The sequence below is a fragment of the Stegostoma tigrinum genome, chromosome 18 (assembly GCF_030684315.1).
Source record: "Stegostoma tigrinum isolate sSteTig4 chromosome 18, sSteTig4.hap1, whole genome shotgun sequence".
Lineage (NCBI taxonomy): Eukaryota > Metazoa > Chordata > Chondrichthyes > Orectolobiformes > Stegostomatidae > Stegostoma > Stegostoma tigrinum.
This window is the reverse complement of record NC_081371.1, coordinates 36,985,541-37,012,085: the sequence shown is the minus strand read 5'-3', so window position 1 is coordinate 37,012,085 and position 26,545 is coordinate 36,985,541. Positions and strand designations below refer to the sequence as shown.

General features: G+C 38.5%; 1 protein-coding gene across 6 annotated transcripts in view; it reads right to left on the bottom strand.

Annotated features, from left to right (window-relative positions):
• The window catches only part of cped1 (cadherin-like and PC-esterase domain containing 1), a 229,699-nt gene that overhangs the window by 162,116 nt on the left and 41,038 nt on the right, over nucleotides 1–26,545 (bottom strand). For all 6 annotated transcript variants that reach the window (XM_048549257.2, XM_048549259.2, XM_048549258.2 and 3 more), the window contains exons 3-6: nucleotides 13,179–13,282; nucleotides 10,962–11,046; nucleotides 2,843–2,999; nucleotides 1,112–1,274 (exon numbers count right to left, since the gene is read on the bottom strand). In XM_048549257.2, coding sequence (XP_048405214.2) covers nucleotides 1,112–1,274; nucleotides 2,843–2,999; nucleotides 10,962–11,046; nucleotides 13,179–13,282 — 509 coding nt within the window. The remainder of the gene's footprint in view (nucleotides 1–1,111; nucleotides 1,275–2,842; nucleotides 3,000–10,961; nucleotides 11,047–13,178; nucleotides 13,283–26,545) is intronic.

Below are 26,545 nucleotides of genomic sequence, written 5' to 3'. Positions count from 1 at the left end.
AGAAGGGCTGATTTTTTTTAAAAGACAGGGTTTTCCATTTTCTATTTTAATTTACAAATTAACTCCCCTATTTGATTCCATTTTTAAAATCGAGGACATTACTTCAATGCAGTGTAGAGGGAGTGTAACACTGCTGGCACTGCCTCTTTTCTTTTGATGTGTCTCAACTACCCTCACAGACGGATACAAAAGATCTGTAATAGTCAACTGTGAACCATGAGTGCTTGCAGTGTCCAACCCAATATCAATTCCATCACTAGCACCATCAAAACAAATTATTTGTCATTATCCCATTGCTGATTGTGGGATAATACTGAGGGAAATATGCCCTCTTTGCTTTTCTATATTACAGCAGTGACAATGTCACAAAAATGTTGAATTTGCTGCAAACTACTTTAGGATACCTTTGGGTCAAGAAAACTACTGTATGAATAGATGCTTTTCCTAATCTAGTTAAGTAACTTTTTTAGCTTGCAAAACAAGGGTAATTGAAGTACAAGGAATGAAAACCATTTTCCTGAGTCTAGCTTACTGTATTTATTGTGGTTGTCATAGCCACTTTCTTGACCAGGGCTATTAAATTAAACACATGAAAATATTAACTTATTCATTAATAATTCCTTATATTGTGTGCAGTAATTGCTTCAATCAAACTGAAAGTGAATGAAGAAAATATAAGGAAATCAAACCTGCACCGTGTAGACGGGAACATTTACTAGTAAACTATCCACTCTCTGTCCTTCAGTGTAAAGTCAGCCATTTGTTCAATGATCTTCTAACCAAAAATGTGCTATCTTACCATATTTGATATAAAAGCATAAGTAAATGTTACTGGAGTACAAACTGACACAACCAGGACAGAGTACAGCTCATACAGAGACCATTGCAACACCCAATAATAGTTTTGCATCAATTTAAAGACAGACCTCTATAAAAAGAAACAGGAATAACAAATACACTATTCTACTTTACACTCAAGTAAACATTTGAGAATTTGCCATGTAAGTATTCTGTTCATGTTTAGAGCATATTATGCAATGAGTTTAACCTGGCTGAATTGTCCACAATATAGCTACAATTGCATTTACAGTCAAACTATAAATATTTATACCTTGGATACAAAGAACTTCTTATTGGGTTCACTTTGGACAAGTCCTGTTGAATGAATGAATGCTCGTAGGGGAGACAGCGATGTCACTAAAACATACACTTTAAGAATTGCAGAAAGACCATCTATAGGAACAGCCTGTGACTTTCCTGAAAGTGCTGTGTACCTAGGAAGGAACAAAACATTAAAATGAATCTCAGGTAAAACATTTTAAAAAAATTAAACTGGAAATGGGCGACAAATTAATTGGCTATAAAGAATAACTAAGCAACATTTTTCTCATTGAGAGAGAGTTTCCACGAGTAAAATTGCAGACTGGATGCCTACTAAAAATGATTTTTTCTGATAATATTATTTTGATAATTTTTATACATAAGATTTGCAGCTTGGGACATTTTGATATGGGACGTAGAGCACAATATTTAAATGTATATTTAAAGCACGATAGGATTCAAAATAAAGCTTCCTTAATGCTGCTATAAAAATATATCACAGATAGAGTTACATCTTTCAATTTTCACATAGTTAGTTGAAGCTACTGGTTTGTATTTTAAGAATGTAAAGAAAGTGGTAGCGGGGATGCTATCATGCATAAATTACAATTTTTAAGGAAAACATGCATTGCAAAAGGACTGGCATGTAGTTGGCACCATACATCTGGCTGAGAATAATGATGGAACGTGTCCAGGGAATGATAAACCTACACATTAGCTTAACATCAGTAGTAGACAAAAAAAACTCTACCAAAGGAGAAAATATCGAAATTTATAAATCAAAAATATAATAGTGAATGGATAACATGAAATTCAAAAGGGAAAGCTGAAGTTTCATTTGGCCCCAAATACCCTCCATGTCCATTTGCACACTATACATACTAAATAGAACCAATGAACCTTAATACTGAGTGTTAAAAAGCTTTCAAAAATTAATTCATAACCTCCCACTTTCTTATAACAACGTTCACTATCGTTGAATAAAGAGTCTGTATTATTGCACTTGTAAGGTATCAATAGATGAAGCTGCAAGCACTTGAAACCTCCTTATCATATGTAAATAAGCATTGCGAAAATAGCAGAATAGATCAGATGCCCACAATCATCAATAAAGCAGGTTTGTCCTTGGCTTCAGCTGTTTTAATACCCTAATGGATGATTGGGCTTTCAGCCAAGAATGGTAATGAAGCAGCCTCATGTAGGATATTTGAGAGAGATAATGGGAACTGCAGATGCTGGAAAATCCAAAATAACAAATTGTGGAGCTGGATGTACACAGCAGGCCGAGCAGCATCTTAGGAGCACAAAAGCTTTTGTGCTCCGAAGATGCTGCTTGGCCTGCTGTGTTCATCCAGCTCCACACTTTGTTATCTCACGTAGGATATTTCTTTATTTTAAGAAACTGATGACAATTTATTGAATGAAAGCCTGCTTCCTGATTAGTTGCTGGTCTATACCAGTTCTAATGAAATGTTATTGACATAAAACATTAACTCTTGTTTCACTCTTAACAGATGCTGTTCAATTTGCTGCGTGTTTACAGCAGTATTTTCTTTTCTACTTCAAAGCTACTGTATGCTGAAGACTCATGCTAGCAGCTACCTGATGACTCATTTCATAAATGGAGAACTTGAAGGAATATATTACTATCACCTTATAAGACAACTGAATGAAGATGCTGCTCAAAAAATAACACTTTATTAAACTAAAATATTGTTGATTTTCTTCAGATTGCACTTACTGTTTCACATCAATTTCATTGTCTACATCTTGAAGCTTTAGAGGAGGGATGCTTCCATCTGGAGAGAATGAGTTTCCAACCCCAATCCTGTTGCTGATTGTTTTTGGTTCCACATAATAGTCTATGCAACTAGATGGAAGAGCTAAGGGTTGCAGGACTGAAGGACAAAGCACAAAAATAAATTACATGGTGTTTCTTTGGAAGCTATTTTATCAGGCATATTTTCAATCCTGCAGCTATCCTGAATTAAAAATACTGTCATTTATGTTGAAGCAAATCATTTGATGCCCATCAGCAATTTACTAACCCTTTGCTCACAAGTACATAATATTCAGTACAGGAAGTTCATCAGTATGACAAATTTCCAATACAAGGGCAACATAAACCAGTCAATAAATGATCTAGAATCACAGAATAACAGAATGATTACAGTGCAGAAAAAGAACAATTGGTCCAAGATGCCTGCACCAGCTCCATTAAGTACACTGGCTCTAATATCTAATGCCAATCTCCTGGCTCTTCCCCATATCTCCGCACACCAGTACTATTATTACATCATTACTACATTGGATTAGGCTTGTCTTGTCATACAAAACGTGAAACTTTGAAGGGATATGTTAATTGCCTGCTGACAATATTATTACTTTGCTTTGCAATATGTCCCATGCATTGGAATCCAGAAGCTTCTTCAGAGATTAGCCTAAATCACAACAAAGACATCCACAAAAAGAATGAGCAGACTTTTGAACACATTAATGACTTGGAGGAAAGAAGTGAATGTTCTGTAGCCAAATTTGCAGATGACACAATAATTGATGGAAAAGCAGATTGCAAGAGGGATACAAACAATTTACAGTGAGTTATTGATAGGTTAAATAAATGTGCAAGGAATTGGCAAATGGAGAATAATGTGGGGGAAAAGTGAAGTTGTTCCTTTTGGAAGAGTGAACAAAAGGACAGAATAAGTAGAGAAAAAGAACAGAATGCTGCAATGTAGAAAGGACTTGGGTGGACCTGTACATGTAGCGTAGAAAGCTAGCACACAGGAGGAGGAGATAGTCAGGAAGGCTAATGGAATGTTGACCCTTATTCCAAGGAATATAAGAATAGGGAGGTTTTACTGCAAGTGTACTAGGTGCTGGTGAGATCACATCTGGAGCACTGAGAGCAATTTTGGTCTCTTTCTTTAAAAGATGATATTTCATTGGGGGTCATTTACGGATGGTTCATTAGGATGATCTCTGGGATGGCGGGATTGTCAAATGAGGAAAGGCTAAACAGGTTGGGACTCTGCTCACTAGAGTTTAGATAATGAGAGATGAAACATATGAATCATAGAGGATTCTTAAGGGGCTTGACATGGTAAATGCTGAAAGAATGTTTCCCTCGTGTGAGAATCTAGAATCGGGGGGCATAGTCTAAGAATAAAATGGTGCCAATTTAAGACTGAGGTGATTTTCCTCTCTTTGAGAGTTTTAGAGCTCCTTACTGCAGACAGCAGTGAGGGCAGAGGCCTTATTTACAGTTAAGGTTGAGATAGATAGATGCTTGGTCATTAGGGGAATCTAAGAGAAAACACAGTAAAGTGCACACAAAGAATGTTGTGGTCCTAATGTATGACAGAACAAGCTTGACAGGCCAAATGGCCTACTCCAGTTCCTAGTCCCTAAGGTCTTAATGACTTTACAAAATACTGTGCACTTTGTGCATAACAGCAAACTATGAAAATCAAAGGGTGTGCAACCAATTAGGCAGTAACTATGCCAGCCGATTTAATATATAAGGAGCAACAATAAAAATTCACAACTTTATTGTTGTTTGGCACTTTGGGACTACATTATCAAAGTTAGATTGCAGCAGTTCAAGAATTTAAAAGGGCAACTAGGGATGGGCAATAAATGCTGACCCAGCCAGCAACCAACAACATCGCGTGAATGAATCAGGTTTCTTTTTAACCTATTGCCATTAAAAGGAAAGGAAGCTCTATGAAGATTCACTCTGATGCTGTCTGAGAAGCTTACAGGACTACAATTGTCATGATGGGTCCTATATCCAAGGTTGGGCCCAAAACAAAACTCATAGAAAGTAAATCAGTTAGTTCTGATCTGATCTGTGCTGGAAATGAAGAATTCTGACCCACAAAGCAGTTGCTCTTGAAATGTGCCTTTGCCCATGTCTAGCTGTGCCCCAAGTCCCATACTTCAGGAATAAAAAAAATCAACTGCAGATGCTAGGGATCTGAAACAAAAACAAAAACTGCAGGAGAAACTCAGTAGGTCCAGCAGCATCTGTGGAGACAAAGCAAAGTTAGTGGTGTGGCTCCAGTGGCCCGTCAGTTCCTATGAAGAAAGGCCTTTATTATTTATCTAGTTATAATGAGTTTACACACTTAGGTTCATCATGGCATATTTTAGTTCATAATGTCAGAATGTTGGCATATGATGGACGTATGTTGGAGAATGAATCAGGCTCTGTAGTAGCCAGAGAATTCCCCAAATCCAAGAATCATGTGAATTACTGTGATTAATACAGCTTCAATCAGAAACATTAAGAATTAAAAATATCAATAAGTGCTCCACAGACTGAAACATGAGAAAGCAAAGTTAACATTTCGGGTCCAGTGACCCTTCTTCAGAAGAACTGAGGGGCCACTGGAGCCACACCACTAACTTTGCTTTGTCTTCACAGATGCTGCTGGACCTACTGAGTTTCTCCTGCAGTTTTTGTTTTGTTTCAGATCTCCAGCATCTGCAGTTGATTTTTGTTTTATTCTTGAAGTATGGGACTTGGGGCACAGCTGGACATGGGCAAAGGCGCATTTCCACATACAACCTGTAGTACAGTACATCTAAAGATAAAAATTGAGACAGTTAAAGTTCCAGAAATGGAGGGTACTGTATGTCGTTCAAATATTTCCCTTTTGCTTCAATCATTACAGTGTCTTTCCTTTATAAGTTTTAAATTAAATCAAACTCTTATAAATACACAAATGACCTTCTAACAGACAGCCAAGTGATAACCGTGTATTTTTAAACTTCAAGAATGAATTATAGCTTTAGGCAGATGCCAGCAAATATTATCATAATCCTTAACCTAATTCAGAATTCATAATCAACCTCACTACATACTGCTGTCATTTCTTCTTTAGTAGAAAAAGCCTAACAGATACATTTACCACACAGATATTCCGTGAGTAAAAGCTACATAACTCAGGAATGGTAAAGTTCTGAGTGAGTTATGAAGAACTCTTATGAATAGGATAAAATGATATTCCCACACTTGCACACTAAATATTTATAAGTAGCACACTGAATGCTCTATTTATAACACAAGTTAAACACAGAAGCTTTTGCTCCTTGGACCTGGTCATAGGGTTTCAAGATCATGAACATGATCTAACAAGACAGTTAAGATGAAATATATGTGACCGATCAAAGCCTTGTATATCGGGAAGGTTTTTTTTTAACCAGGCATAGAGCTACTGAAAAGGCTTAGTTTGGTGATTAAGTCATGTATGTACAAATAACATGGATATATTTTGAACTTCTGTTATGTATTTTGTTTCCAAACTCCAATATCTTAGATCATAGCTTGAAACAGAGCTAGTGTGTGTGTATGCACCAAAAACGGGCAGGTCATGAAGTCAACAACCTTCTCTGGTTGATTTGATGCACATTCAGCAAACTTTAACTGCATATGTGCAGTGCTCCTGTCCTAATCGCTCACAGTTGAAAATACTGCGCCACGTGTGCTGTAAGTTGGCCGAATTTCACTAAGGGAGACTCAGTGGTTAGGTGGGAAGCAACTGCAAGGGCGCTGGTGAAGGGGCAATGATGGGAGTATAAATACTGGCCTCAACTGAGTACAGCAGATTCCTGCTCCATTGAGTCTCTGGCATTCTCTGTAAGCAGTGCCTCAGTAATGTTACAAGTCTGATGGAAGACTGTTTACTGGAGCTGCTGTGGTTTAGATGGAGATCATATGACATGCGCTTGCTGCCCTGCAAACTCAGGTAGCTGTTGTCATGACGGCCTTGGTGGGAGTTTGAACCTATGTCCTCAACACATTAGCCTTAGCTTTTGGACTACCAGCTCAGTGACATTACCACAGCGCCACCATCACCACTGGACACTTGCGTGTCTTAACTAAAGAGGCACTTGTCTTACACAAGGTGTAGATTAATGCATGATACCAATCAATACGATTAATATCAATTAGCTAGGCATAATCACGATAATCAGGAGCCAGGTACGTCAATTCTCTCTCCATTGGGAATTCATGCAAAACTTTGTTTACCCTACGAATGTGTGACATCTTCAGATTGGGTGCAGCTTAATACAGCTCAATGGTACAGAACCATTATCTTATATAACAGCATCCATCAAAGCGTGATCACTGAGATGGCGTATATCCTTTTTACATGTTTTTGGAATATACCCTTGCTTTCATGTTAACTTTAGATTGCATGAACAGTCTGCAACAAATTATATCAAACATAAATTAGAATTAAACATATGCAATGCTGAATACGGAATGCCCAATTGTGTAGACCTATTATTTTCACTTGGCATCACTATGTGTGTAGGCAGGGCCTGTTGTAGGAGTCAATTAGTAAGTGGGACCTTACTATTAAAACAATGAATAATTCTTTTGTGCTGCAGTAGAAATATTGTTGTAAGAGGACAGAAAGGTTAAAGTCAAAGCCTTCAACAATACAAAGTACAAATACATAGAAGGACTTGAAATAGTTGGGTTTTTTGTTAAATTAATATAGAACATGAGATGATATAGAAGATTTAAGATAATTCATGGATTGGAAGCATAGATAAAAGTTGCCTGCATAACCAAGTGAGTGAGATACAATAACAGCCCATGGATTAACTGCAAGAAATTGAGTACACAGAACTGATGAAACATTATTTCACAAAAGTTGTGAATCCATTAAATTTATTTTTAGAGCCAGTGAGATTGAAACTGTTAACATTTAATGTATAATTTGACAGGAGGAAAAGAAAGAAAATGGGATAAAGAGACATGGAAATAGCTAGGTAAATATGATTTAGACTATTTGGTGCTGTGGAAAATAGGTGTCAACACAGATTGGTGGGGCCAAATGGCCCTGTGTTAGTCTTGCGGTTTCCATATACTTCTAAAGAAAGATGCTAGAAATTGTATTAAAAACAGAGCAGTAGAAAGCATTTCCTTGAGCCTTTTCTCTCCATTTAGAAGGACGGTCAGACATGGAGGAAATGGACTGAAATCTGGCATTTGTACGTTATGGGTGAGGAAAGACAGTCAATGAAAATCATACCAAGGATAATGGGATTAAAATTAAGGCTATGGTAGAGAAGCAGTGGTGTGCCTCATTGCTCGATTTTTCTTCCTGTTTCCATTCTGTCTTGCTTGATTTGGAGTGGATAAATGGAGGAAACTGTGACTGTATCCTGTTGGTATCTATTGCCCACTATTCACCACTCTACTTCATTTGCTTGACTTACTTCAATGTTTTTTAATTGCCAATCAAAAAAGGATCAGTAAATGGACTTTATATTTCTAACCGTTGATGTTATCAAATGCAAGTAGTCATCTACATTCACCCAAAAAATGTAACTCAACCATAATTCCAGACTAATCTCCCCAATTCCTAGTGCTATAGTTAAAGGCCACCTGGACAAGCATTCACACACTGCAAGCCTTGGAGTGCCACTTGCAGCTGAACATTGTGGCCCTTTCATCTTTCCCTGGTCAGCCTGCTTCCCATACACTCTTGGCCAGCTCCCTTGATCCATGCCCATTACATTCTAGCTTTCATCGCTCAATCACCTTCTGTGCCCCCTACAACTTGTGTAACTGCCCCTGATCTCAACCATGCTATGGCACGGATGACTGTTCCCCAAAGAGGATAAAGCAGCAGCTATTCACTCCAAAATCCGGAAAGATATCTGCACATCACTTCTAAGCAGTCATGAGTCTGAAGGCAATTCTGTTTGCGCACATAGAACTTAACTGGAAGGCAAACTTAATTCCAGAAAGTTGGCCTTTTAATGAGCATGCTTGACAGATAGATGCATGTAAAAGAACTTCCTGATACTTGCTATTGGGAAACTAAACCCACCTTTAAAGTGACAAGATCTTAACTGAAAACCTTCCTCCTGCAATCGAGGATCTGACTTTAGCCTTTCACATTAACATCCCCTGTTGCTTTGCTTTCTGCACCTGAGAGAAGAAAATGTTCCACTCTCTATTCTTCCTCCCTGTAAGATTACCCAGTCAATGTTAATATCTATAATTAATAGTCTCAATATTTAATACTGTAGACTCATTCATGTGTAACAATACTCAAGTCGTATAAACTAAATGAAAAAAGAACTTATTAATTTTAAGACAGGTTTGGTAGATTGTTAAAGTAGCACAAATCATTTGGGATGATATTTTCTTCTTGAGATCTTTTCCTGAACATACTGTGACTTCTACCATAGGTGGTACAACGAGGTGGGTACAGAAACTAACTCAGTCAGTAGAGGGATTCAACATCATACCAATCTGATCCACACTGGCCATCCAGCCAACTGAGTCAACCAGCTTAAGGGTCTAGGCCCGAAACGTCAGCTTTTGTGCTCCTGAGATGCTGCTTGGCCTGCTGTGTTCATCCAGCCTCACATTTTATTATCCTGTCAAAAGGTATGACTTGCTATGATTACACACTTTTACATACATTTTGTACCCTGGAGCTATGGATAGTGATGGTAGAGGCTCCAATTTCTTTCCACCAGACGACCGGTTCTGCTTTTACCACCTGCCTTTGGCTCGTGTTGCAAGGATTTATAAATTGATGCTGAACTTGCATAGTGACCTTTCTAAGTCCAAGAGTAGGAACTGAACTTGAGCATTTGGCTCAGAGACAGGGGTACTATTACTGGGACTGTGATGATATTCAGTCAGTAACTGTGGATTTAGCCTGTAAACATATATTCTATGCAAAATATTTACTTTTCAGAGTTTACATTTAAATTTTCCCATTTTAAGAAGAATTAGCCAAACTTATGGATACAAAATGTTGCTTATTTACTGTACAAATAATTCTAGATTCTGAACAAAGCATTTGACTGTGAATAGATAATGCTCACAACTGCAGTTTATAAGAATGGCTTAACAATTGCTGCATTGGATTTATGAATTAATTATAAATGGCTTCACAGCTCTTCAGTTTACTGCAAAGATCTATAAATCAAATCTTCCAGAAGTGTTAAAATAATTATTTGAGGGAAGTGAGTCACAAATGTTACAAAGTTGAAAGCCATCAAAAATAATTCCAACAGAGTCCCAACTGTCTGTACTAATAACACACACGCTGGTAATTATCTATGATCTAGGCCAGCAGGAGTTTGTGTTTTATTGTATTGCAATCTTCAACAGCTGGTTGCAACTCTGGGTCAGGTCTTCCACAATCTTTAATTAATCTTCTGTGTGCACTTCAGGGCAGGTCTGGTTGGGAGTTTGAAACATTTCAGGGCAATTTTTTTGAATCTTTTTAAATCCTTTAGCATAAAGCATAGTGCACAAAATCATTTGTGTCAGGTCAGATCACTGCTTATGCTGATTTTTTATCAACAGCTGTGGGGCCATTTCAGCTCTGCCAGCAATGCAGGCTGTATCCTTTATGGATAAGGAGCTGCAGATCAATTATTATTCATCTATGGTTCTCCACTATAAGGATATCCTCAAGTGTGACAAATAATTGAGACTCCACTGTATTTTTAAACAGAGAATAACATGAAAACAGATTTATTGCACTGCAAACTCACAAGGCGTTTAATTCATACTATAAACTACAAAGTTAAGCTCCAGCATTTACGTATCATCAAAAAGAATATCATTACCTTTTACAGGTCTTGGCTACTAAGACATTACATGTAGTTGATGCAATAATAATGACCGAACTGAAGGATTCATGGCAATGACAAACCGCAAATTATTTCAGTAATTTTATGTAATTCCTAACTAAGAATAATATGTTGTACTTTCGTTGTGATCCAATAACCCTTAAATAGCTTGTTTATTTATTTCAATAACAAAAGTGTACCGAACAAAAAAAAGTCAACATGAGAAAAGTTATTACCTGGCAATCTTCGAGCAATCTCCAGAATCTGACAGAAGCCATCTTTTCTGCAAAGTGTACGTTCTAAACCTGGGATTTTATTTACCTGAAAGTAATTTCACAGCCTCAGCTACTATCGGTTCAACATGTTATCAAACAAGTATTAAGGAAAATACTTTGTTTTATTCTTCCAGATCAGTAACTGATATTCAACACATAGCATCCCAAAAATGAAATGAATAACGTTTACTCTTTGCACTGTCAAGTTATCATTCAATCAGCTAATGAATTGCAAAAATTCAAAGGACTCGTCTTCATATTTCAGTGACAATATCAGATTAATCCTCAAGAGGTTAACTTTTAGGTGGTTGAAGACAATCAAGATTTTTGAAGGTAATTTTAGACGCATGTTTGACTCTGCTTCCAGCCTGCGCAGTGGTAGCAGCTAAAAATACTGTTTGAGAGAAATAAATTCAATGACAAAACATTTCATAAACAGAAAAATACTGTGTTTATTTCACAATAGAGTATACTTAAAATAAAGATAAAGTTCAGACAATAAAAGTAGAACACGGAGGTAATAAGAGAAAGGGGAATGATAGTAAAAATAATTACACTTAACTTCTAACTAAAGTCACTTCTTTTGTACAGGTAAACAGAACTGAAGGTGAGAAAAGAGTGGGAAGGGGTGCTTAGTTTACCTCAGTATCCATGACATCTGTGTTATTTAACATCTCAGCATTTTTAAAAATGTCTTCACTGATATTCATGTCACAGTCTAGGCCAACATTTACTGTATCTCTAATCAAGAGTAAACTACATTGTAGTGAGCCTGGAGTCACATGTAGAATCACAGAGCCTCTCATGTGTGGAAGCAGGCCAGTCAGTCCATTGAGTCCACACTGACCCTCCATACAGCATCCCACCCAGGCCCACCTCCCTACCCTATCCCTGTAACCTTGTATTTCCACTTAACCTACACATCCCTGGACACTATAAGCAATTTAGTTTGACAAATCCACCTAAACTGCCCATCTTTGGACTGTGGGAGGAAACCAGAGCACCCGGTGGAAACCCACGCAGATACAGGGAGAATGTGGCAGGTTTCCTTTGCTAATGAACAGATGAGTTGTTACAACAATCAACAGTGGACACCATTAAACTAGTTTATCTTTATTCCATATCTTCATTAACTTTGAATTTGTATTCAAACATCACCATCTGCAATGGTGGGTTTTGAACCATAACACTAAGACAGGAATCTGGGGTCTTGGATCACGAGTATAGTGACATTGTCTTTACATCACCCCATATTACTGTAACATTCATGATTTTAAAGCATCATGAGGAGTTAGATGAACTGAAATTTTTTTTAAGCTGGCTGGTGCAACAAACCTAAACTCCTTTATGTTCCAGTCAAGAAAAAGTTAAAATTAAACTTTGATTCAAGTTTAATTTTATTCAATGAGGGATTGCTGCCACAGTTGAAATAACCATCAACATCATCAACAAGCCTAATGCTGCCTTTACATTTCATTTTATTTACTAGCATGGTTGAAATCTATATTTCTTCAAAGGAAATGAATAAAGGTTCTACTTGATGACAGAGAAAGTTGTCAGGAGATCTTACAAACAAAACTGATCTGGACTAAACTGAAGACTGCAGTGAGGTCAGTCACTCATTTTTGATACATTCTCACATATTGCTAAAGTAACTGGCTCGCTTACACAACCAGGCAGTGGGTTCCCTCTTTAAATAGTTACATTGGGGTATCATCAGGACTCAGTAGGCCTGAATGGAGGTGTCACTGCAGCATTGCTGTTGGGTTGGACCTGGTGTTTATGAGGCACAAAAGACCAAGCAGGCAAATAAAACTAAGAAAGAGGAAAGGTATCCCTATGGTGTACTTAGGGAGTGCAGGGTTTCTCATTTCCCAATCTAGCTCCCTAACACCTTGCTATTACGTTCAGATTCTTAATCATCACATAATCTGTGTCCAGACTGTCGGTTCTTGCTGTTAGACCCTGATTGCCACACATCCACTCGAAAACAAGCTTGTTTCCACAATTACTACAATGATAACACTTCAAAAATATTCTGAAGGCTGTGAAGTGATTTGAGATGTCTGTTGCTTGTGAAGGGTATGATTTAAATGAACGTTGATTACCCTTGAAATAAAGCATCAGGTTGAACATATTTTAAAGGCACTCTTTAAAATCTAGGCTTGCTTTGATTACCTTCTGATGAAGCTGAAGTTGTGCAAACTCTTCTTTTTGAAGGCATCTGTTACCATTGAGCTTATTTGAAGTAAAACAAATAAGCAAGTCCCAATGCTCAGCTCCTAAAAAAGAATAAAAATCACAGTCAACCCTGCAAACAAATATTCCTACTATACTGAAGAAACAATTGGCATAGATTTTGTGGGCGACAACAACCAACACACAGTTTATTAAACCTCTACCTGTACACAGGCATTTTATGGGCATTTTCATCATGACTCATGTTAATATGAAAGCGCTGGGGACCTGTGCAAACAGTTATATTTCCAGATTAAAACAACTTTATTGCAACATGTAAAGCCCAATGTTAATGCTGAAAAGAATTAGGTCTTTAGTGGATTAAAAATCAGACCCATGAATCAGACCCAGAACATTAAATAGCAATGCCAAAAACGTCAGACAGTGAAATAAAAAGGAAAGAAAGATTGGCTGAGAGGGAAAGAGGCTAATAAAACAGAACACAAGAACAAAGTTCGTTTTTAATTGCTGCAAACCTCCAGTCATAATTGAAAGAGGGAACGTAACAATTTTTTCTTAAAAGTAAAAGGTTGGTTCCAGGTAGGTTGTTTGATAGTAGTCAAAGGCCACTACTCAAATAAATGCAAAATACCTCAGATGCTGTAGATCTGAAATTAAAACAAAAATGCTGAAGAAAGTCAGCAAATCTGCCAGCATCTGTGGAAAGAGAAACGAAGTTAACATTTCATGTCTTGTATGATTTTTCTTCAGAATACTTTGAAGCATTTCTGAAGAATCATATTTTGGAAGTCCGTGTTCACCTCATCGATAGCATTCCCCGCATCATTCTTGGTACCTCTTCAAAGAACTCCTGCAAATTAGTTAGGCATGATTTTCCTGTTACAAATCCACACTGACACTTTTGAATCAACTAACATTTTACCATGCAACTATTAATTCTATCACACTTCCGAATGACTGTTCCCAGAAATGTTTCCACCACCAAAGCGAAACTGACTAGCTTCTAATGGTTGGACTTATTTATACAAGCTTTTTTGAACATGCTGTAATGTTTGTTATTGTCCAGTCCTTCAGCAAAATTCCCACATCCAAAGAAGATTTAAAGGTAAGTGCCTCGATACTTCTATAATTTCCATGCATTTCCTTTAATAACCTTGAATGCATCCAGCCCCAGCGTCGACAGCTTATACAATACCTCCTCCTTATCAATGTTAAACCCTTCTCGTGACTGAGTTCCCTCCTCTGTTACTGTGGACTGATCTGCATCTGCCTCATTAGTAATGACAGATGCAAAGTATTCATGTAACACTAATGGCATATCTCTTGCCTCTATGTATAAAAGCTATTTTTTCAACCTTAATCAGCCTAGCGAGTTTTGAGAAGATTTGTAGCTCAGGTTGAGGTTCTGGATGTGAGTTTGCTCGCTGAGCTGGAAGGTTACTTTACAGACGTTTCGTCACCATTCTAGGTAACATCATCAGTGAGCCTCCGACGAAGCTCTGGTGTTATGTCCCGCTTTCTATTTATCTGGTTAGGTTTCCTTGGGTTGGTGATGTCATTTCCTGTTCTTTTTCTCAGGGGATGGTAGATTGGCTCCAAGTCTGTGTTTGTTGATGGAATTCCGGTTGGAATGCCATGCTTCTAGGAATTCCATCAACAAACACATTGGCTTGGAGCCAATCTACCATCTCATGAGAAAAAGAACAGGAAATGGCATCACCAACCCAAGGAAACCTAACCAGATAAATAGAAAGCGGGACATAACACCAGCGCTTCGTCGGAGGCTCACTGATGATGTTACCTAGAATGGTGATGAAACGTCTGAAAACTAACCTTCCAGCTCAGCGAGCATACTCACATCCTTAATCTGCCTAATTTCTTTTACCATCCTTTTACTATTGATGTGCTTTAGAACCCTTATGTTAGCTGCATATCACATTTGTCATCGAAGGAACTCGAGTTATTTTGTCCAACTTTTCTCTTTTGAGGGAATATACTTTGTCTGTGTACCATTTCCTGCTTGTCCTTAACTTTCAGCATAAATGCCTCTCTGTACTAATCATGTAGTTGTCTGCCTAATGGATATTCTTCAGTGATTCTAGCCACTGCTCAAGGTCCAGTTTATGCAACTTCCTGTACTTTGGTTCATCTGTAAAAAGTGTCCATGACTTCCCACATGCCACAAGGCAGGAATTCCTCTTGTCTGAGCTGTCATGCATACCTTAACAGTAATTTTTTATGTGATTTTACTTTAACTCCACTTACTTTTACTTACTTCAGTCTTAATATTGTATTAATAATTAATAGAAAGTAGGAATTTTCAGCCACACTCAAAATACACAATTATAAATTCTTACTTTCCATGTGCTATTTTAGAAATCTATGTTTTCAAATTTATTGGCGTTTAAACCATCACCAATAAATGCTTTTACAGCAGCCCAAGTGGTTATGGTAATTCATTGAAGTCCCGCCTTGCACCACACTTATGGAGTGGCTTTCCTCTTGCTCTGGGTCACTAACTTATCACTGATGGGGTAAGTCTTTGAGTTTACATCTCAACAGAATACTTAAACTTAAATGAGTGCACTCAAACCACATGGAAGCTAAGCAATCATTCGGACTCTGAATAGTAGATCTTTCTGTGTGTTTAGAGACACTTTCTACTATTGAAAATGCTTCAAACAATATACTGCAAAATTGCTCCTACTAACTGTCATGCTTACCAATCACAACATTCATGTCCATCTCATGGAGCAGGCGATCAGGCATTGATTAATGAGTAACGATCAGCTATAAGGTTCATCACTTGTTAATATTTACATTAGTAGCATCTCAACTATGTGCTAATGGAGATATAGAAGCATAAATGATCTTGGGACAACTGGACAAAACTATGTCCATCTTCTAAAAAGAACGAGGACAAGATAAGGGACCTTGATCAACTGGCCTACACATATTGTGCATAATATAGCTCAATGAAAGCTGTATCAGAACTTTATATGATGCTATGACTATATGCAAGTGCAGAGATGTCAGTGCAGATCAGATGGGGGTGAGATACAGAATGATGCCAACGGCCTGAGTTCAGTTGTTACACAGGTAATTCATTCAGGCTTTGCTTCACCCTTGTGGCATCTCTCAAGCTGTGGGTGGTCTAAAGAGGAGGTGCCCTTTGTGCTTAGAGACATGGCTAGATAACAATGTGAAGACACTTCTCAAATTATGATGCATCATCGGTTCATACAAACTGTCCATTGCAGAATGGATAGCAGCCAGAGTCCATAATGTGGATGATGATTTGGGAGTCAACTTTTCATGGTTTTCAAGTTTCATACAAAAGAAGATGTAGTTGATTATTACTGCAACTTGGAACAGCTTAGTTCTGAAGGACACCTGCAGTCAGTCACAGGAAAGGAACAAGATTAAACTGAGAAAAACAGAAGTCATTCTTATGAGCCAACTTCTTCCAGTCTGACTTTTGTGTCTAGTCACAGTAATAAAAACTGGATGTATTTTAAGGCAGACTAATTCGACAACACCCAAAAACAGAGCTGGGAAGTGGAAGATATTACAAATAGTAAAATGTTTAAAAAATGCTAAGCTACAACTGACAATATTATAAACTCAGCTGTGGGACAGATCTGTTGTAAATTGGAATATATTAATAAATATTTGTTGCAAGTCAAGACTAGCATCAAGTCTTGCAACATATAGATAAAAGAGTCTTTCCTATGCACAAGCTATCGTGGATCCACTTTATACAATCAATTTACATTTTCACAATATTAATCGAAGGGGAATTATTCCCTCCTATTTACTTCTGAGAGACATATTTATTTTTGTATGTCCTGCTGCTTGTTAACGGGTGATATACTAGCTGTTTTAACATGTAGCAAACTTCATAGATAGGGAATTTAGCCAAGTCAGCCGTGGTTAAGTTGGTTCAACTCTACATCTGATGGTGGGCTTAAGTCCTTTTGAAGAACTGCATTCTTAGGAGCTTTGAAACAAAAAACAGAGACACTAATGGCCATTTGGCCCATCGCAGCCACTCCAGCGTTCAATATGGCTGATCCTCTATCTCAATGCCATACTCTGGCTTTCTCCTCACACGTCTTGACTCCTTCCAAATCTACAAATCTACTTCTTTCTTAAATGAATACTTTTTGGTGAAGATGGCGGCAGAGTAAGACGCTCCAGCCAGAGCTCCTCTGCTGTGCTGAACCTTTTCCTTTATCTTTGCCCCTCGCTTATTTTCCTACTTCCTTTCTGCATTGGGAGAACGGAAGAACTGATAAGTCCCAGAGCAGTGGGCAATGGTGAGGGGAAGTAGTCCTGGAGCAGTGGGCAATGTGGCGGGGGGGGGGGAGCGCAGTGAAGCTGTCCCGGAGCAGTGAGCAATGGGGGGGGGGGGGAGATGTGGGAAACAGTCCCGGAGAAGCAGGCAATTGGGGGGAAGCTGTCCTGGACCAGTGGGCAATGGTGGGGGGTGGGGGGGAGCTGTCCGGAGCAGTAGGCAATGGGGGGAGGAAAGAAACAGTCCTGGAACAGCAGGCAGTGGGGTGGGGTGGGCGCAGTAAGCCATCCCAGAATTTACCTTGCAGCAGCTGAGAGCCTGCACGGAGCGGACTGGAGGCTTAGAGCCAAGTGCAGTCAGTTGTAGGACTGGGGTCTGGCGCAGCCGGTAAGACCCCGCATAGACCTGCTGCAACATCATGTTTATTTGGAATTTTTAAAATCTGACTGTAATGTCAATCCTTTGTCTACGTCTTATATCTAACTTATTCCTTGAACATTGTAAAGTAATGCAATTACCATCTTTTTATTCCTTTTTTGTATATAAGATTTGTACTTCGGTACTTAGGTGTCATAACAGACAACATTGTAAAACATTTCACCGCACTCCTGCACTTCTTTACTGGAGTACACGTGATAATAAAGAATATTTTATTCTATATTCAGTGACTCCACGCCTAAAGCTTTCTATGGTAGAGAATTCCATGGGTTCATCATCCTCCGAGTGATTTTCCTCATTTCAGTCCAAAGTGGCCTACATTTTATCCTGACTTTGTGATCCCTTGTTCGGAACCATGCTGGTCAGGGAAACAATGTCCCCACATTCAGTCAGTTCAGCCACACCAGAATTTTATATGTTTCAGTGAGACCCCTCTCATTCTGCTGAACGTCTCTCTTTACAGACCCATTCAATCCAACCTCTCCTTGTACAACAAACGTGCCACCTCAGGAATCAGTCTCATGAAACTTTGCTATGGTCTTTCTTGGTAAATATATCTTTTCTTCTATAAGGAGACCAAGGCAGCACACAACTGGTCTTGCTGCTGTACCCAATGGCCCTGCAATGAAGGCAAACACACCATTTGGCTTCTATTTGCTTGCAAACTTACTTTCAGTGGCCAGCATACAAAGACACCCAACCGTTTTAAATCTCTCTTTATTATGATACTCTACGATTTTGATTTTCTACTGAAGTGGACAACATCAAGTTTATCCGCATTTTATTGCATCTGCCATGTATTTGTCCATATATTCAACAACACCCTGAAGCCTCTTTATGCCTTCCTCATCACACACACCCATATCTGTTTTTGTGTCATCAGCAATTCGTCACTCTCAATTCCTTTATTAAATCATACCACGAATAGCTTAGACCCAAGTATCAAAGCTGCTCTACCCCGCTTCTCATTGAAATATCTCCACAGAGGCCGTTATCCCATCACCAAATCATTATTTATTTATTTATATGTGGAGAGTCCCTGACACTGATGCAGCTCCGTTAGAGCCAGCTCTCAGAGTGAACAGGATGTCTGACACCCCTGTTCTTATCTGTCAGCTAAGGCTCCATGATCGGACAAGATTAACAGCCCCAATCAGGGAACTCTTACTCTATGAGGTTCACCTGGTTGACCCTGGTATAATCACTACAGTTACCAACTTCCATTTCAAAGTGTTTTGTTCCTATTCTCAGTTTCTTGTCTGTTCATCAATTCTGAATCTATACCAGTGCTTTACCACCAAACCCATGGCTTTGATTTTGCACAAAACCTCTTATGGAATTTCATCAAAAGCTTTCTGAAAATTCAAGAGTATCACATTTTCCTTAAATACTTCATGAGTAACACCCTAAAAAAAAACTCCAATGGTTTCTCAGACATGAGTTTGCTTTCAGAATTCATGCTGACTTTGTGCAATACTGTTGGTAGTTTTCAAGTGTGCTATTATCACATCCTTGCAAACAGGCAATGGCCTTTTGCCTCCAAATGATATTAGGAAAAAGTGAAAGAGTGGGTTAGAGATTGCAAGATGGGGGTCATGGATGGTAAGGGGAAAAGGTCAGTTGCAAGGGAGGGTCTAGATTTCAGAGGCACTCCCTGTCACCACCTGGATGAAGTTAATTGGGCCCAGATTGTTTGAGGAGGACCCGACAGCCCTCAGGAGGTGGATTGTTGGAAAGCCTGACTAGTTAACTTGGCAATCTTAAGGATGTGGAGAGCCATCCCATAACTATCACTGAATTCCACTGGGCTCAGGGGGAAAGTGGTTATTGGTTGGCTCACTATTGATCCTAACTTACATCCCACTGTTGGCAGTCTTGAAGCTCACAGCAGCCCCTTTGCCTTAACCAGGGGAGGTATTGCTAGAATGAGGATCTGGATGTAGAACCACTTCCATGATTAAGTGATCCCCGATGCCATGGATCTATCCTTGACAGGCTGGATTAAACCCTGTCCCTCATCTTTCCTCTTATATGGTTTTAAAAGTTCCTGTGAGACTACTCTGAGGACAGCCAGCGAGATATCCTCTGAATCTTGGCCAATATTTCGCTCTCAATATACATTGCACAAAACAAAAGTCTCTCAAGATCATTTTGGAAATCTAGCTGCTGCATTTCATTACAATTGCGACTCCACTTTAAATTAGTTCCTTTAGCTGTCACGTACATTGCAACAACTAATTGCCATGAAAAATCATTGTACAAGTCTTCCTTTTTTAAATAAAACATGTAAAATAGTGGCAAATAGATAAGGTATTTGTTGAACATGTGTCAAAGCAGGGGGTTGCCTACTCAGCTAGCAGGTTTGCAATGCAGTCTGACCCCAACAGCATGAATCCAATCCCTGCAGCTGAGGTCATTATGTAAGTCCTGCCTTCTAAACCTTGCTCCTTGCCTGAGGCACGGTGACCCTCAAGTTAAACTCACCACTAACTGTCTCTCTCTTTTTCTGCGATGCAGCAACTTCTTGCTGAGACTCCGGTGACTTTACCTGTTCATAACCCCATAGTTATTAATTTTCTGCTGGCATGTTAGGTGAGACATCTTGTGTATAACAGCAATACCAATTCAAACAAAATGAAAGCATGTTAATAAACATAGAATGTTAAAGTTGGAAGGAGAATCTATTGTTAACTTGTTTGTCAGCAAATTAGGAACATCATCACTACACCTCCAACAGGTGAGTATCCAAAATTATTTTAATTGCCTTGAGTAGATAGGGTGAAAGATGCTTTAATGTATCAGTTACTTGCTATGGACAGAGTTGTGAAATGTGAAGCACGTCTCCTGCACTAGCCTGGAAGGATCCTGCTACGCAAGTTATTAATACAATTCTAGGCTCACAGCCATTGGCAGGTTCGTTCCAGTCCTCCCAATACTTTGCAAGTCACTGCAGAGCTACACATTTGGTGCTCTTCAGGTACAGTTTCTTTCGGCTATAACTCTCAGTCAGGCAGAATAACTTTCTCCTGTACATGTGAATGGGAAAACATATTCATGTAGTATCTGAGGTTCATACCTCCACTCATCCTCATCTGCCTCCAATTACTACAAATGGGAAGCTATACCCCAGGGGAATACTCTTAATCACACACACATGAACTCAAGATCAAATTCAGTTGTATAATAGTCAAATAAATGATGCACAGTGACTGTGCACTTTGTCCAACAACACCAAAATAATCCATAAGGAGATTGGCTAATATATACAACAAGAAAGACAATGTATTTTTTTAAGGGTTTTTGAGGGATTAACAAGACTTCCCTTACAGCACTCACTTTGTCTTAGTGTTTAGCATCCTCTTTCACATCCCCATTGATCTGGGCTTTCAAAATTTGCACACAATTTGAGCAACAACTATTTCAAAGTTGAACTAACATTCAAAGTGCACATCCCAACAACCAGATTGATTCCTAATGAGCATGCATCATCTTAACAAGGATTTCCTGTGTCAAAGCCCGGTTTCGGTTTTCTTCATTTAATTATACAACAAGTTTGGCAATCTGTAGATGTTTTGATTGTAGCAGGATTGCTCAAAATGAAATAACAGAAATGTTTGAGGAGGGACAGGCAGAGAGAGAGTTATGGATTGTGCACAGGTAATGTGTGGCATCTCTTCTCAGGGGAGGTGCTTAGAATTGGAAGCTACTTTGTAGCATTAATGTGGAAGTTTTCCTCAGGACATTGATCATTTCCCTGGATTGCTAAATGTTGCAAACAGCGTAGGTTTTGTCTTTTCCATTGTCCAAACTGGCTGCTATATTATCAGTTGTGTATCCATCTGTCTTATATAGTGAGGCATCTTTTCCCACACATATTAGTACCTTCAGCACTTAATGATCAAAACAAGCAGTCCTCAACTGGGAAGCCTTCAATTGCCAGCAATGTTCAAGTGCCAACTCCTGGCACACTCTCCCCTCCAGACAATTGGTAATGATCAAAAACTATTAGCTGGTTGGTTTCTTCATGCAACATTTTAAGTGCTGTTTCTTTGAAGGGGATTGTGTCACTAAGCCACAGTATGCCTTTTTATTGTTTTTATCATATTAAGACAGGCAATAATGAATGATTTTCCAAAATGAAACCCAGCCAGAGCTTCTCTGAAATCATTGATAATAGAGCTAAATAGTCTACAAAAGAATAAAACTACATTGGACGAATATGCTGAGATTTTGTTCTTATTTCTTGCGGCTGTTGAAATGAACATTGATACTTTTTATTAGCTTTTGTAGCAAATGTGTTCAGGTAGATGCAAATATTGGTCCTAAATATAATCTCTAGATACAATTGTTTTTACTGCTCCTAAACCAACATGCAAGGACCGACATATATTATGTATTGATTCTCTTGATTATTGTAAAATTCCTGAAATCCATGTTTATAATCATTCAGTTTTCTTTTCTAAAACAGTAAATGTGCCATAAGCTTTTACTGGTTTCAGTAGACTTCCTGCTCTTTAGTAATTAGGCATTAACAAAATTTACTACACAATCAATCAAGCTAGACAAAGCAAAAATGTCAATTATTCTGACTGAGAAGAATTATAAAAGCCCCTAAAGTCCTAAAATATACAGACATGACAATCAGTGTATAGTATAAAACATCTGGTTGTCATTTGCAAACAGCACTAGCAATCCCGTTTAGGAAATAGTTGAATTTCACTGGCGCAGAAACCAGACACAACTCTCTCTGCTGAGGCCATTTATGGCTGAAAGGAAATTCTTTGGAGAAAAGGTCATCAGAAAGATCTAAATACTTTATATAAAGAAACTTGTCAATGAACAGTGTTCAAAAGAAACACAGTTTGGTCTAGGTAAAGCAAAGGTGAATACTTCCACAGAGTTAGGACTTAGAAGTAAAACAAACATTTCCACTGCAGATACGTTTTCTACTATTTCTCCAGAAAGCAAAATAACCCACTCTGCTAGTAATAGTGGGAATGGGGGTTTGGGATGTTGAGGGATGGGGAATCTTTCGGTGATGTTCTTATTTGGTATTAAGTATGAAGTAGTAAAATAAATGATAATTATCAGAACAGAACAATTTTGGCCTTATCCAAACTACTGTATTTTGAGAATGACCAATTTAAACATTGTCATTAACAAATTATTATGAAGGCAGTTTCAATAGGCTGTAAAGAATTTGATATACAGCAGAAGAAACAGAAGTTGAACATATTTGTCTTATAGATGTGCTAAAACTAACTTGCGTAATATATTTTACAGGGTTCATCTTACCTAACTGGAGATCCCTAATATTTCTCATCATGATTAAAAGGACATGCTTGAAGCCTGAGAGAGAATTGAAGGAGATTTAATTCTCTTTACTTTAAAGTTGTTTCAATCAAATTATTGGTAATTCAAATTTTTCAGATAAAGATAATTTTGTGCCAATGGGAGAGCTATGTTGTGCTGAGTGCTTGATAGCTGAAATTTTCTGGCCAGACTTCAATATTGTCTTAAAATGCTTTAGGCATCCTAACCTGGTTCACCTCTACGATTCTGTCTAATACTGGGAATCACTACTGGCCGCTTTTACATTAAAATCAATACATAAGCCTGTGTGCATTCTGTTGTAATATCACTTTGAGAGAACGTGCTAATGATCAAGCAACCAGTATATAAATCATGTGACTAACAGCCATTACCATTCCAGCTTGCAGCATGTAGTACGAAAGCATATCATTGTATTTTCATGTATAAAAAGTAGCTTAACTCCTGTAACAAAACGGCCCGATGAGCAATTCTGTAACATACCTTCAAAATAATCAGAACCTATGTCCCTTTCCCAACTCTGGTGTGAGATTGGTAAGTTTATGTGAGTAAATCTAAAACCACAACACATAACATCTTCTTTCATTGTTTTATGCATCAGCATGAATAATATTTGATGAATATTCTAGTGTTGTTTGCTCAGTCAAATTTAGGATTTCTAGCCAAATTTAATCAAGCCTTTCAAGGTTAAGAAAAAACAGTAACACAAGTAGTACACAAGCCATTAAAAGGAAGAATATAAACAACCAAGGTGCTATCTATAGTGTCAATAAGTGAAATGCAGGACCTCTCAAATTGTGGCATGGAGTAGACAATATTCTTCAAACCATCTATAAGCCAACTGCAGTGTATTTCTTATAAAATATAAAGAGCAGGAATAAGGATTGAATGAAGGGGAGGGAGAAAGTTGAGAAACCTCCCTTTATAGTATTTAAGATCAACTTTGTACCCATGTGGTTTACTATGAGTCCTACACAAATCCACCCACTCCCAACCCTGACCCTTTGTAAGAGATGTGTTCACTTTCAAACTTTTCCACTATTTAATCTTAATTCAGAACTCTAACTTGCTCCAATTCTCTTCCTTTTGGCCTCCAGCCACCAGCCTCTTCTCCCACTCACAGGTCTCTTCTGGCAAGCTTGACTCTCTGGCCTGCTTGTTATCTTTTCCAGTTTCCCAGCATTTGGAAATCAGCAGTCTACTTTTAGCGCACAGCACTTGGTCCTCCAGCTGCCCAACCAATCATGATATTTTAGTCTTTGGCAATCTGACCTCTAGCATCTACCCACTCCTGGCCTCATTTCTCCTAAACGTCCTAGCTCTGTTCTAGTGTCTCACAAAGCTCATTAACATCGCTTGTTTGCAGACAAACTTCGAAGTGATTTTAACAATTTCAAAGTGAAGTACAGTACACGTTTCTAGGAGGTTAGGTCATAAAACAAGGGTGATGTAAAGAGTAGAGTACTGTTCCCATTTCAGTTAACTATAATGGTGGCACAGGGCCACTTGAAAAATCTTTAGGTTCCAACTCCCTAGCTCATTCTGCCTACAACTCCGCTCTTATGCTGTTTAATTGCTCGCCAGTATATTAGAAACCTTTATGGGTGCTTATGAAACTAAAGAAATTTTAAATTGCCTTGAGAGAGAGATAAAGCAAGTATAGGACTGTGAAAGGAGTGGAATAAAGCTACTAGTTCTTTGTAGAAAGACGAGTGATGGAAAGTATGAATAAAGTGCAATAGGGAAAAAGCAACGTAGTTTTGATATTATTAGGAGAGGTATGAAAATAACAGGGAAGAATAGGGACAGGGAGGATGGATCAAGAGTCAGGATTCGATAGCATGTGTTGAGGTGATGAGATCAGAAAGAGGACTGTCATGGTACGGGTGAGGAATATGGAGCAATCTGGTGAGGTATGAGGATAGATAGGTTAATGTATAGTGTTTGATGAAACATGCAAGCGCATCAAGGGGCAGAGTATGAACAAGTGAGGCAATAGAACGGACAATAAATTGGGTGCATAAGATTACAAGGCTGAAGAGAAATAGTGAGGTTGGACAGAGATGGAAAGAGGAAAAGCACAAGGGCCAATGAAAATCATAGAGCAATGACTAATATAGGAGTAGGTAAGAATCATCATATCATAAAATTTTACAGTGCAGAAGGAACCCATTCGACCCATCGTGTTTATACTGGTTCTTGAAAGAGTGACCCAGCTAGTCCCACTCCCCAGCTGTATCCCTGTAACCCTCTAACTTCACCCCTTTCAAATATACATCCAGGTCTCGTTTGAAACCTCCTATGGAATCTGCCTCCACCACTCTCCCAGGCAGCACATTACAAATCCTACCAACTCTCTAGTTAAGTGAGTAAGAACAAAGTGAGCGAAAGTGTATGAGGAATATGATGTGGTGTAAAAATAGGAGAGAGATTAATGGAGGACAGCTTCAGAATGAAAGCTGAGGGGAGGGAAAGAAACAGAAAATTCAGGGATGCAAAAATGAGGAGACAAAGAACAGAACAGCAAACAGAAAATAAAATGGGGGTCCCCAATTTGCAAACACTCAAGTTACAAACGGTCATATTTGTGAATGCAATCTCAAAGAGAGGTATAATTTTAAAGACCTGATGATATGAACATTTCCTGTATTGATGAAAAGCTATTTTATATTGTTCTGCACTGTGTTCCAATTCCTATATGAATTGATCTCTGAATAGAGTCCAGAACTGAAGTTATTAAAGTATGGCAGTATTTGGCCAAAACAGACTGGGTACACGTACTTGAGGATAAATCTACAGCAGAGCAGTGAGAGGTGTTCAAAAGGCACTGGGCAGAGTAGAGGACCAACATGCTCCTTTTAGGGAGAAAAGTAGGAACAAGCAGCCCAGAGAGCCCTGATGTCTAGGAATATTCAGGATTGGATGAAATGGAAAAGAGGAACCCATAGCCGGTAAAAAGGAGCAAAATACTGGAGGCCTGAAACGAATTATAAGTGCAGGAGTGGGGGAGGAAGCCAAGAAAGCAATGAGGACAGCAAAGAGGGGTAATAAGAAAATGCTCATGGCCTTGAGTAGGGAGAATCCCAAGGTATTCTACAAATTTGAAGGGGAAGAGAATAACCAAGGAAGCAGAAGGGCCTATTAGGGACAAAGCGGGGCAGTGAAACCAGAGGACATTAGTACAGTGTCTTTATTTAGAATCTGATGAAAGTACAGAATTTGAGAAGTTGGACTGAAGGAGATTGATATAAGAAGCAATGGTGTTATCGGAGGTTTTGGT